The 13879-nt window shown below is 40.9% G+C and overlaps 1 protein-coding gene across 1 annotated transcript; it reads left to right on the forward strand.

Moving 5' to 3' along the window:
- The first annotated feature begins 5243 nt into the window (after positions 1 to 5243).
- On the forward strand, positions 5244 to 8039 carry LOC143888715 (agamous-like MADS-box protein AGL14). The gene is made up of 3 exons (XM_077393139.1): positions 5244 to 5400; positions 5527 to 5713; positions 7943 to 8039. Exons 2-3 carry the CDS (start codon positions 5532 to 5534, stop codon positions 8037 to 8039), a joined length of 279 nt encoding a protein of 92 aa, XP_077249254.1. The 5' UTR covers positions 5244 to 5400; positions 5527 to 5531.
- Positions 8040 to 13879: the final 5840 nt, after the last annotated feature.

Genomic DNA, 13879 nt, shown 5'->3' on the forward strand with positions numbered 1-13879 from the left:
ATGTTCCTCATCTTTTCCGGCCATCGCATGGGCTCCCTGTCTTGGATTTTCATACAGGATGTTGGACACTGTGGTGTTCAAAGGAGGGTAGTTGACTTTTTCGAAGTACGGGACTGGGGATCGTTGATTCGGCCGATGAAATTCCAAGGGTGGTCCCGAGTACGGCAACTAATGAGGAGGTAAATTTTAGGTTACTAACAAGTTTTAGTCTTTTGAAAACTCAAACCCAAATTTAGAAGGTTAAGAGATCAAGAATAAAATTAAAGCTCAAAAGTTAAATCCTAAGTGCAATGCAAATAAAGAGCATAAGACAAGAGAGAATGCACCCGAGATTTAAAGTGGTTCGGTCCTCCAACGCGAGGCCTACTCCACTCCACCAACCAAACCCGTTGATGGCTTCACTATTTGATCTTTTTAACCACAGCGAAGATCGGTGCCGATTACAATTCTGAATGCTTTAACTTTGGTGGCAATCTACACCACGGAGAGTGGGCTTCGTTTCTCCGAACACTCGCCCAATACAATGTTCTTGAATAAGAAAGAAAGAACAAAAAATCCCTCACAAGGGTTTACAATCTTTGAATAAGATGTACAAATTGAGCCTATGATCCAAATCCTAAACTTAGAGGATGAGAGGCATAAACAAGCTTTGATTCACTCTTGGGATATTCAAGTAGAGTTTTAGAGTGTTTATGATTGATCATTTGGAAGTTTAGAATACCCATATATATAGAAAAACCAAATATGACCGTTTGAGGGGCATAGTGGTAATTCTGGGAAAATTACCAACGGCTATTTTTCTTCTCGTTATAGTGGTCTCGGAGTTCCGAGAATTTCTCTCGGAGTTCCGAGAAATTCTCGGAACTCCGAGAATTTCTCTCGGAGTTTCGAGAATTTCTCTCGGAGTTCCGGAAATACAAACAGAAGATAGAAAATTTCTACTGGACCAAATCTCGGAGCTCCGAGGATTTCTCGGAGTTCCGAGCTCGCAGCTCCGAGAAGCCTATGTTGAGCAGATTTTCACTTCTTATTTTTGGGCTTCCAACTTTACACCAAGATGGGATTGTTATGAGGGTTCCAAAGTGTTGGAACACCACAAGGGCAATCTCTTAGATATTTAGGGTGTGTGAGTTTAACTTATTTTATGCCTCTTAAAATCTAAAACTAAGATTGGATCTTTATACATTCTAATAGACTTCGATATTCAATAAATTCTTCAAGTCTTCAATCGACTTGGATCACCGATGTCTTCGGCCTTCATAATGTGGTCCAATGCGAGCTTCTTGGCCTCAATCTAAGTAATCTTGTCTTTAAGCAATCATGATCTACAACTAGGACAATCAAACACATTAGTGATCTTAAATCACTTGTGTATTGGAATCATCAAAATAAGATGGGAATGCCAAGGTGGGAACCATTGTGCTTACAGCCGATCACTGTGTCGTGCCTGTTTATGACTCGGTCCCGCTGTTGACTCGTCCTTCCGTTTTTCTCCCACTGGAGCGATTTCTAGTTCTCTCTTCATGGCGAATGACACTTCGTTGTTGATGTAATGGTCAACAGTGGCCATAAGTTGCTGGAGGTCGCGTGGGGGTTGACATTCAATGAGACCTTCATATCACGGTCCCGGATGGCATGCCGGAGGGCAGCACAGACATTATCGAAGTTGAGCTCCTTGATTTGGTGAAGCTCCGACCGAAATCGGCAGATGAACCTTCAGAGGGTTTCGTCACGCCCTTGTATGAGGACTAAGAGGGTGTCTGCCGGTTTCTGTCGGGGCCGACTGTTAACAAAATAGGTGGCAAATTCCTTTCCAAGTTTGTGAAACGTATCGATGGAGTTGGGCTTTAGCCGGCTGTACCAGTTGCTCGCGTCCTTCTTTAGGTATGCGGAGAAGGCTTTGCACAAGGGTGCGTTGGTAGCGTTCTAGAGCACCATCGCCCGGCGGTAAGTTCGGAGGAACTTTAACGGACCGGAGGCTCCATCATAGAGATCCAATCGAGGCATGTCGAAGTTCGTAGAGATGGTAGCGTCAGCGATACTATGAACGAAAGGGGAGGAAACTTAGCTGTCCCATTTGGCTAGGAGGTCAGGGTCGCATGGCGTTTTCATTTGCTGCTAGAGCTCTTTTACTTGGCGTTGAAGGTCGGCGACGACGGTGGAGTGTAGGTGGGGTGTTTTTAGGAGGGTGATGCTCTTGACGAGTGAAGTTTGCGAGTGTTGGCTCCGCTGGTTCATGTCTTCTTGAAGGGTTTACTGGGTGGAGATTTGGTGGTGGACTTGTGATTGACGCTGACCCTTGACGGCGACGGTGAGATCTCCTCCTCCGGGGGTTACGACCTTCAGAGGATCCACGCTCCTCCGCAACATCAGGGCGAGGGGCGTCGTTAATATGGGGAGCGACGACTGTAGGTGGGGTTGTGGCCGGAGGAGGGAGTCTCTGCAACTTTTGTTGGAGGGCATTAGCAACGTCTCCAAAGTGTTGGGCGAGTTGATTGAACGCCGTCATGGTGACTGGAGCATTACCGGAGACAACCATTTCTCCGGTTTCCAAAGGGTGCTCTGTTTGGTTTGTCTGACTTCTCGTCGTCACTCAATCGTTGGGCTGAGTTTGAGAAGGAACCTTCGAGGCTTTTGACTTTGGCATCGTGGTCCCACGGATGACGCCAATCTGATAGTGCCCAAAATCCAACTACACGTACTAGCTGGGTCGAGCTTTTGATCCTGCGCTCACATAAAAAGCGTCAGTGGGCCCAGAGTTGTGGCTCCGAGCGGCCACTTCGACACTCAAGTCAGAGATGGGCAACATAGACAATGAATGATGAATGGGAGGAGGGCCAAGACCAGTTACCAGACAGATGGAGAAGAATTGGATTTGATCCCTTTGCTTGACTGTGTAGATGCCCTTTTATAGGGGAGGAGAACCACGAGGTCCATGACGCCAATCGTGCCCTTAATTTTGTCCACGTGGGGCTTGATGGGCGACAATTATGATCGTGGGGGAGTGATTCGCTAGAATTCTGGGCCGAGATGGGGGTGGTAGTTTTGTCCCCTCTCCATGGTATGCTTCAGGGACCGCTTATAATTGGTGACGAAGTGGGGAACGTCGCCAGGAGCAAGGAAATCCTTAGGAGCGGGGGAACCCAAGTGTTCTAGGGTCTCCACCTTTGCTTCTTCTTGCTTTGGGGGCAGCAACTCACCCCCTCAGCTCCAGCCGATGAGGAAGCCACCGCCACCGGAGTTACCGTTTCCGGCGGACTAGGCTCCACCGCCGGCGACCCCTTCAACCTCTGCGACCTCCTAGTTCTGCGGGCCACCGGTTCCCCAGCGACGGAGGGGTTTTCTCCATCTCAGTTCGAAAGCGACTCCACTTCCACTACCGGGACTATCGCCCCTAGATGATCATCACCGGCGGCCTCTTGAAACATTTTTTAATAGAAAAGTGACAAAAGGGGATAAAGAAAAGGAAAAAGATGATGTATATCTCTCTCCCTCAACGCCCTTTTATAAGTGCCATGAGGCGAAAAAATCGAGCGCGATTCAATGTCCCGCCGATTTTCGAAATCTCCCATAAAGAGGGAAATAATGGCCTGACCCGTTTTCCAAAAAAAACATGTTGAAAATAGGCGGGAATTAAGTATTTTTGCCATTTCCCAAAAAACCTTAAGGATAGATAACGCGCCTATTAAATGACGCGACATTGATCCGCCCGCCATTCCTTAGAAAGACACTTCGACTCCATCACCTCCAGAAGGTCGGCACCGGCCTACCACTTGAAAATTTAACTACTTCCTTGACCCTTACAAAGGGACAAGAAAGTAGGGGGCAGTCTGTTGGGGGTAAAATCGGTATATTCGGCACCGAACCTCAAACCCCTTATCCATTACTCAACTGGATCGACACAACCCCGCAGCAACACTCGGTAATGAACCTAGATTGGACCTCCTTGATACTCCTCCCTTGAACGGTACCGAGTTACTAAGGGAACCAAACACAATCACGGAGATCTCGCCCCCAAACGGAAAATCCGGACTGCCGGTACGCTTAAGGCGCGGCTTTCGAATTCAAAATATCCCGCCTAAATCACCATCCCCGATCTTCGCTCATAATCATTGGAAATCGTATCTCCACTTGTTTATTCGCCAGCTATCAAGCTCCACGTGGATTTAATCTAGGGTATGATTGATGTCTCCACGATCTTATTCTCCCGCCATCACGCTCCACATAGGCGAAACCAAAAGCACGATTGATATCTCCAAGATCGTGGATCTCCACCCCTATAAAAAAGGGACTACGCACTCAAGCAAGAGGATCGAACTCACCCTCTCTTCTTCTCGGGTCTGGTAACTTAGCTCTCTTCCATTCTCCGTCTATTGTCTGTGATTGCCCGTCTCTGAGTTGACTGTCGAAGTGGCCGTCCGGAGCCACAACTCCGGGCCAGCTGACGCTTTTTCTGTGAGCGCAAGATTATAGGTTCTGCGAAGTTAGTTCGTGCAGTCAGATTTTGGGCTTCATTAGGTAGTTTTGGCGGGAACTTTTGAATTTGGCGTAACGGTTGCCCGGATTGGTCGCTTGACGGCGGGATTTCCGCAATCGTGTCCGGTTTTCTTTGAGAGTCGGCGCCGATGTTAGGGAGAGCAACCTTGGTGACACATGTGACTCGGACTCGGTGGGAGAGTTAGATCCGTACCGGTAGTTCCTTTATATGAGTTTATATCAAACTAGTTTTGTGCTTGGGGTTGACATGAGGGTCTGTACCGATTTTACACCTCAAAGTCCCGACACAAGATGGAAAGAGACGTAGAAAGAAACATATGTGAAGCACAGATAAGGAAACAAAATTCGACACGTGTGGTCTGTATGTAACAGCGAAACACCTAATAATAGAGAGAGAAGATACTTCACAAAATTAAGCCAATAAAAGGAGGCCCACGTTCTCCGCGATGTCTCGCTAAATGGGAGTGGAATTATAAAAAAGGAGGGTGAAGAAATTCTCGGACCCGCCTCACAAGGAAAAGGCACGTGACGCGGTCTGTCCTTTATGGGAAGGCGAAGATTGCGATGGCGCACTGCCCATTTTACGTGTCAACTTCTCATAGGCCGATCGTGTACGGAATGGTACGGAAGATGGTGAGATCTTTTAACTTTCTCGTGATTATGTGCGTCCCCACTCTAAGATAGATGGATGGTAGAGAGCGGGTTTTGGTGATGGGGGGTCTGAAAAATTATCTTTAAAAATACATAATTTTCTATGCCATTAAAAGGAAGCCACGGTGGAGGTATTATTTAGGGCTTTCGTATACCGAAGGAGGAAAGAAAAGGCACAACGTTTATATAACTATCTATTTTGTTTCCATTTTCTGATGTAGGAGAAAGAAAGAGATAAGAATCAGAAAAAGGGTTTGTTCTGTTCTTGCCACTTGCCAGCTTTTTTTTTGGATTGTGGTCTTATAGAACTGGTGAGATCATTTAGATTAGAAATCTGGGATTTTTCTTTTCTTACCAGATCTGATCTTTTGTTTGTAGAAGAGATGGTGAGGGGGAAAACCCAGATGAAAAAGATTGAGAACGCAACGAGTAGACAAGTGACTTTCTCAAAGCGTAGAAATGGGTTGCTTAAGAAGGCATTTGAGCTATCTGTTCTTTGTGATGCCGAAGTTGGGCTCATCGTTTTCTCAGCTAGAGGGAAACTTTATGAATTTGCCAACTCCAAGTAAGTTATTTCCTCTCTCTATGTCTCGAAATTGAATTGTTCTTTTTTTGTTTTTATTAATTTAATCGATCATATGGGCGTTCGTACCTAGTGCTTTTTTAATTAGCTTACGCTTTTCTCGAGTCTGAATTGAATTGTACTCTTTCCGTCTATGGTATATCACTTTAAATCGAAGCCATTAATTCAAACGCTGTACTATCGGAGCTTTAGTTTCCGAATGCCAGGCAAACCCATAAATAATTTCAAATCTAGTAAGAAAAAAAGAGACTCGCTCTCTTTCTCTCGTACTATTCTCTCTCTTTCTCTCGTAGTACTAACGTATCAGCACCGCCCATTTCCAGACATTCGACATTCGTAGTACTAACATGTTTTCTCTCGTAGCAAACATGATTTTTTTTTTAGTGTTTCATATCTCTTCTTTCCTTCGCGAGTTTGAAATTTTAGATATTATCCCGCATATGGGTTTCTTTAATTAGATTTTTTTATCGGTTTCATTTCATGTCATATAGGCACACTTCTTCCCATCTTCTCATTTTAGGGAACTTTTCCCAAGGTTCAGTTTTCTTGACTAAAACCAATGTCAAGAATGATAGTTCGACCTTTTATTAACACAAAAAGATCATCACCAGCTCTACTTCAAGCCTGTTCACAGCTATAATTGTTGGAATTTTAAACAATTTCATCTCAAATTAGTCGGTGGGAATGAGATTAGAGTCTGAACTCATAATCAAAAGACTGGTTTGTGGTCTTCCAGCTCCCTTTGGTGAAAGCCATTTTTAAGTTTTGTTAATCCCGTCAATTCCACCTGTTCAGAGGAGGCCATGTAACCCATTTTGAGATTCGATAATCGTGTCACTTCCACTTGTCACGCCCGAGGCGAGCCCATTGCCAGGCACGTAACACGCCATACAATTTCAAGTAAAATTCACATACGTGCAAGGCTAGAATATCGAGCTGATTATCCATCCACAACTGATTAATGTAATAGGGGATGGCAACACCGGGGAGGCAGGTGGAAAAAGTCATGGAGCGTTTGAGATCGGTTCAGGCTTCTTCCATAATAGGGGATGGCAAATCAGACGTAGACGCTGTGAGCCAATGACATGATTATCCGTTACGATGACCAATGAGAGCTAAGGCTACCGAAGGTGAATCCATGCGTTAGAAATTATGTTTCAAGGTTGAGAAGGTCACAGGAGACTTGAAACCATTCAATTGCTACTTAGAGCAAAAAATCATCGATTGGGAGTCACCACCAATAAACGACGAATATTCGGAGGACGGATATCTATTAGTTGCTGAAAGTTCAAGACCCACGGACAATGAGAACACTCCTTCAAAGCAATAAATATATGAAGTGTTTCTCTCCGATCGTGCTGGTGATAAAGTTTGTGAAGAAGCTCGGATGATGCCAAGATATTTCCAAGTAGATGTCACACTTCTAGCACTAGGAACGATGTTCAACAAGACCCACAGACAATGAGAGCACTCCTTCAAAGCAATCAAGATTCTCTCTGATCATCCTGGTGATAAAGTTTGTGAAGAAGCTCGGATGATGCCAAGATATATTCAAGTAGATTGAGTATAAAGACAACTCTAGCATTAGTAAGTATATTCAACAAGACCCACAGACATGTAAGATTGTATTTCCCAATCACATATTCTATTAATTATGATAGTTTCACTCTACCATTGTGAGAACTTAATTAATGAGGACACTCTTTCAAAGCAATAAAGATATGAAGTGTTTCTCTCTGATTGTGCTGGTGATAAAGTTTGTGAAGAAGCTCGGATGATGCCAAGATATATTCAAGTAGATTTAGTATAAAGACACAACTCTAGCATTATGAACAATATTCCACAGGACCCACAGACATAAAAGATATTAACGAGAACACTCAAAGCAATGATTGGATCAACGAGACACAACTCTAACTTTAGACAACTTCAAGGTCAATTGGGGCCTACACCACCACTAGAGCTTCATGAGAGAATGTGGAAGGAAACAAAATTCAATTGAGGGGCAAAATTGAAAGCTGCTACAAGTTTGACCTTGGTCAACTTGCACAAATTGAGATTCTTTCCGTATTTATTTGATTGATGGCTTTGATCAGGGATGGAGTTTTATTTATTTGACAAGTTGGTATGATTGTTGTAATCTCATTAATGAGACCTATGGAGGATTTGAAGTGTTTCTCTATGATCTTGCTTGTGATAAATTTTGTGAAGGAGTTTGAATGATGCAAAGATACATTTAGGTAGTTTGAGTATTGAGACAACAAGTGTGGCCATGGGCATGATATTTGACATGACCAACAAACAATGACATAAGGGTTTGTATTTCCAGATTAAACATTCTTTTAATTATGGAAATTATTATTTTTTGAACGGCAGCAAGAATTTTATTAAAAGCAAAAGCAGAAAACCTGAGACCGAGATGGTCAACATACAAGAGGAAGAATACAACAATTCAAAATAGGGAAAGGCCAACCTCCTCTACAGGAGAAGAAAGGGGCTCTAAAGCAAAATAAAACGATCAAGGAGGAAGGAAGTGGAACAACTGTAACCCCTCCTAGTTAACTCCATCCCTAGCAAGCTGGCTTTGATTGTTTGTTGAATTATGGAAATTATACACTGCTCTTGCAAGAAACTAATCAAATCCTCTCTTTAAAAGCCAAGATTGGGTTGCTGGAGCTACTCATGTACTATCGCATGTACCACCAGAATAAGTCATTAATTCATTTTACCTAGCTTAAAAAGATTCTTTACAGGAAAGTAGGAAAAAGGATAAGAAAGCCATAGATATAAGAATTTTCGGAAAACAATATAGGTTCTACTACTATTAACCAAGCATGGGACTCTTTGCAAGCATCTTATAATGGAGGAAAAAGGTAAAGAGTTAAGGGTAAAAGATGATGACTACTGCATAAGAAAATTTGAACGCTCAGAGATGTCTTATTCAAAAAGTATAAATGATTATTTCAATTGTATTCCTACAATAGTTGATGAATGTTAATGATAAATAGTAAAAGCATTGAATAACAAAAAGTAGTTGAAAAGATTCATAGAAGTATGCCCAATCGCAATCATCATATTATTATTATTATTTTTTGAAATGGCATCATCATATTATTATTGCAATTGAGGAATTAAGAAATCTATTTACTTTAACTTGGAAGAGTTTGCTGGGAACACTTCAGGCACATAAATTAAGATTTAATCAAAAGATTCAAATGGATCAATAGGCTCAATCATATTTAAAGCAAGCATTTGAAACATAAGCTCCACTCTAAGAAGGAAGAGGCTGAAGCTCGAATAGAGGAAGAGTATAAAAAAATACAAGTTTTAATATAAGAGAGAAAATTCATCTTGGATACCAAGAGAAAGAGGACGAGGTCATAGAGGTAGAGGAAGAGGAGACCAAAATATTGACTAGAGGTATGATAAATATGATATCCAATACCATTATTGAAATATACATAGTCACTATGCTAATGAATGTATGAGAAAGAACTAACAGTCATTTACATTATTTAGGCTTTACATTTGTTATTGTATTAGTGGTAGCTTAGGTAAGTTAAGTATAGTTAAGAAATGTTAATCTCGAATTTGAAATGTAGCCTATATTCTGGGTCTTGTATCTTATTTTAGAAGCCATTTTAGTGAAATTTGAAGTCTATTGACTAGTATAAAAACTTGGACTTCATTCTTTGTGTGTTTGGCATTAAGAGAACAATTTTGTTCTCTTGAATCTCATCTTCTCCATCCATCTAATTTGTTTCATTCTAATAAATTAAGTGGCATCAGAGCAATGTTGAAGGTTAATCATGTCTTCCAACAATATGTTGCCACATCAACTTCCTCGATTCAACGGGAAAATTACAATTAAGCAATCATTCAAATGAGGGTGTTATATGTATCTCAAGATCTATGGGATATTATTGAGACTGGCTTTAAAGAATCGGATGATCAAGGGGATCTTACTCCACAACAACTCAATGAGTTAAAAGACAATTGTAAGCACAAGAAAGCCTTATTATTCATCTATCAAGCTGTCACGCCCCAAACCCCACCCTGGGCGTAAGACATGACAGCGCCGTACACCTGCAAGACGAATCCCACAAATGTACAAGGCTACAAAGCAATAACAAAATAACCTGGCAATTCATAACTGAAATATCAAAGTTCAATTAATGCAGATCCATCAGAGTCAAATCAAATCTCATCTCTCCCCAAAGAGTCAAAGCAGAAATAAATAATACGGTCTTTACATCTTATTCAAAGTACTCACTTCTTAATGAACTGAAAACAAATAAGCTAATCTCTGAGTCAAAATCCAAATTCCAAAACTAAGTGTCCTGCTCCTAGTTAGCCTCACGAGGGTCAAAACCTGAAAATATTTTATAAACTGAAAAGCTCAGTACATAATAAAATACTACTTTAAGTACAGTCTAAGCATGACAAGGTTTAATATGGTTCGGAGATTAGAGTCAAAGCAGAAGACTGAGTTCACAGCTGAATAATAGGCACAAGGTAAATATGTGTGCATGTCAAATATGGTTCCGTATGGGACCAAAACAATGTTGGTCGTCTCATGATGGACTACAAGATGTAAAACCTTTAAAGCCTAGATTTCTCGTTCGAGTTTTCATGTGGTACCCATTAATAAAAAAAGAAAAAATCTTTAGCAACGATAAAATTTTATTTGCAATTCAGAACTATGATATTGCAGGCCTTCATCATGATTAGGACCTAGTTAGTTCCAGTCAATGTTGGATATTTCAATAATATCATGGGAACTTATTCAATTTCAAAATAGCCACTTAGGCATCGCCACCAAGGTCTGCATAGATAGAATCATCCGGGAGTTAGATTTTCAAGAGACATTTTTTTTTGAAACAGTAAAGATTTTATTATAAGTGGGAACAAAACAGAAACAGAAAATTAGAGAACAAAAAGAAATACAAAAGAGAGCTCCTCACCGCGGAAGAAAATTCAAGAATTTTAGCTTGTCTCTTGCCACTTCCGCTTCATTAGTGTCCTTAAATCAAATCGGCCCTGAGAATGCCCATTTAGTGTATTGTTTTCATCTCTTAAACGACCGCCAATGCCTGAGGGCCTCGGGTTTCCCAAACTAGAGCTATTAAAATTTAGTTTCAACCACCTAAGGTCCAGGGGGCTCCATCCAGAAGCAATACCTCTACGCTCTCCCTACTATTGCAAATCTCTTTCCAACACCTTTTAAAGCTAGAAGCTGAATAAATTGAAAAATAAGGGAGGCATATAGCCCAAGATACCACTAAAGAGATGATCATGTACAAAGATGAGTGGGCACTTTTAACCACATTTTTTAATGTGCGGCCATTTCTCCCTTACCAAACGAGCCAAATGAAAGCTAATAGAGTATGATTCCATAAGATCATACACTTTTTAGGCTAAGGGACAAAAGACCAGCTATCCAAAAGATCAGACATGAGGTTAGGTAAGACCCAGTACATCCCAAAGAGAGATAGGATCCTACTCATTTCTCATGAGCAAAGCTGCAATGTATAAGCATGTGGGGCACAGTCTCTCCCGCTACCACACAATGGGCACAATGGTCAATGATTAGGATGCTACATTGACGGAGATGGTTTATGGTATGAGGCCTAGGTTGAAAAGCCGACTATCCAAATGCTTTAACTCTGGGGCCTTTGGGATGCTTTATAATTTGGAAAGCTGAGAGGGAGGGGAAGAGGAAGCCAGATGGAGATAGAACGATTTAACAAAGAATACACCAGAGGCATTAAAGATCCAAATCCTTTTATCCTTGCCAGTTTTCCTAATGTAGTGAGATTCCAATAAGTAAATGAGGGATGCCACCCTATCCAGTCCCCTGTCGAAAAAATTCTGTCTAAAATCAACCTTCCATGTTACCTTATCTCCAACTCTCTCTAAACATTCTTACCATAAATGCTTCAGTGTACGAAGATGCTCTGAAAAGATCCGGAAACAAACTCATCAACGGTTGTTGGGAGCACCAATTATCCTGCAAGAACTTAACTCTATTTCCGCTGTAAACTCTGAACCTTATACCTTATTAAAACTCCAAAATGGTTAAAGTTTTGCGGCCATACTTATCCATGGAGATTCAATTACCCGGATAGGAACCATACTTGCTATCAACTACCTTCATCCATAAACTAGACCGTCCTTCTCCTAACCTCCAAAGCCATTTACCCAGCAAGTCTTTGTTAACATTTCTCAAAGATCGGATTCCATTTTCTCCTTATTTAATAGGATTGCAAAATTCCTTCCAACTAGCCAAATGCATCTTTTTCTTATCATTTGACCATCCCCATAGAACATTTCTTTGGATCTACTCGATCCTTTCACAACACTAACTGGGCATCTTAGAAGAGATAAATGATAGATTGGGATGTTGGCCAGAACTGCTTTAATGAGGGTGATCCTCCCTCCAAGAGATACTAGATTTCGCTTCCAAGTAGGAAGCCTTCTGTCAACCTGCCCGACTATCTTATCCCACACCTTTCTCTTCTTGTATCATTTGAATACCATACATCTTGGATTTGCTGAAGTTAGATCTCTGACCAGTCACTACTTCATAGCAACGTTGAATGCACTTAAGCTTTATAATGTTATCGTCCTCTATCTTACTAAAAATTAAAGTGTCATCTACAAATTGCAAATGCGATATTTCAAAGTCTCTGTCCCCTACCTTGAAGCCTTCAATCAGCCCAGAGATTCTTTGTTTATCTAACATTTTACATAGACATTCTGCCACAGCAACAAACAGAAAGGGGGGATAGGGGGTCTCCTTGCCTCAAATCTTGTGAGGACTCAAGGAAACCTTTCGGGGATCCATTAATCAAAATTGAAACTAAGCCGAAGAGATGCAACGCATGATCTTGGACCACAATCTCTCCCCAAACCCCATTCTACCTAGCAGATAAGCCAGACAGTCCCATTCCACTCTGTCACAAGCCTTTTCCATATCTAACTTGCACACTACCCCTTTCTTCTGGACATCACATCCTTATTATATCTCTTTTTTTCAAAATACATATAATGTGAAATCCTGAAAATGTAACCCTATCTAATACATGTAAATTTTTTCCTTGCGTTATAGTTATATTACCCCGTCTTTATATTGTACTTCTTTATGAGATTTGCGAAGAATGAAATGGTTTCATACATTTTTTTGTTTCCTACATTTATATGGGGGTGTACATTTTGAATTTGAATGAACCTCGTTATTTTAGATAGGCACGATTGTGTTTGTCATTAGGTGTTCGATGCTAGCCCATTATGGATCACGTATTCTAGCATTTTACGAAATTTCATTTTAAAATTTCATTGTTTGCATACATTTCTTCAATTTTATAAGATTTTACAAAAAAATTTAACGAAAATCAAAATATATTTTTTTCCATACTTGTCAAAATCAAAATCGAGACTCAAATTTAAAACCTTTCCCACATAGGAAGTTAAGGAGTCACACCAAGACAATATAAACATCACATCTACTATGTTGCATTCAAAAACTTGCTTTTTTATTTCATTCACCCTAAAGCCTAGATAAAATGAGACTCAAAATTGTCGACTTCAGGTTCCCTCTTGATTTCTATGAGGGTTTTGTTTCCAAGTTGAAAGCTCAAATCCCACCAAGTCTCCCGATACCTAATTTTTCTAGACAGCTAAGCATGGTGTCAGGGTAAAAACTGCGCGACCAATAAGAGATGGACACATGGCACGTAGCCCAATTAAGTAACCAAACTTGCCTCTTAGATAACAAGGGTATAAAGGACTCTCAATTTCCACAATTAGCAACCCTGGACAAAAAGGAAAGTGCCCTAAGGGAAAGACCGAACCTAGCGTGCCAACTCTCCAAGTAGTTCGGTCACTCAAGATAGAAACAAGTTTCCAAGAGGAAACTCAGTACCTATCATGATAAACTTGAAACCGATTACATACGGAAGTCGGCTGATAAGGAAAGTGTAAGCCCAAGGGTCTACTCTCCTATCTTGTTTTGATGATTCTAAACATAATTGATTATGTTATTGAATACTAATCAATTTGCCTTGAAGTGTTGTGTTTAAGATATGATTGATCATTGAAGAAACCAACACACTACATGGTCATGCTTGAAGATGTACCACACAAGAG

The sequence above is a fragment of the Tasmannia lanceolata genome, unplaced genomic scaffold, assembly GCF_043159265.1.
Source record: "Tasmannia lanceolata isolate RefF3 unplaced genomic scaffold, GAP_Taslan_0.1 ptg000012l, whole genome shotgun sequence".
Lineage (NCBI taxonomy): Eukaryota > Viridiplantae > Streptophyta > Magnoliopsida > Canellales > Winteraceae > Tasmannia > Tasmannia lanceolata.

Coding starts and splice junctions, on each gene's coding strand:
- LOC143888715 (XM_077393139.1), top strand. CDS start 5,532: ATGGTGAGGGGGAAAACCCAGATGAAAAAGATTGAGAACGCAACGAGT. Junction 5,714..7,942: donor TATGAATTTGCCAACTCCAA/GTAAGTTATTTC, acceptor AATTTTGTGAAG/GAGTTTGAATGATGCAAAGA.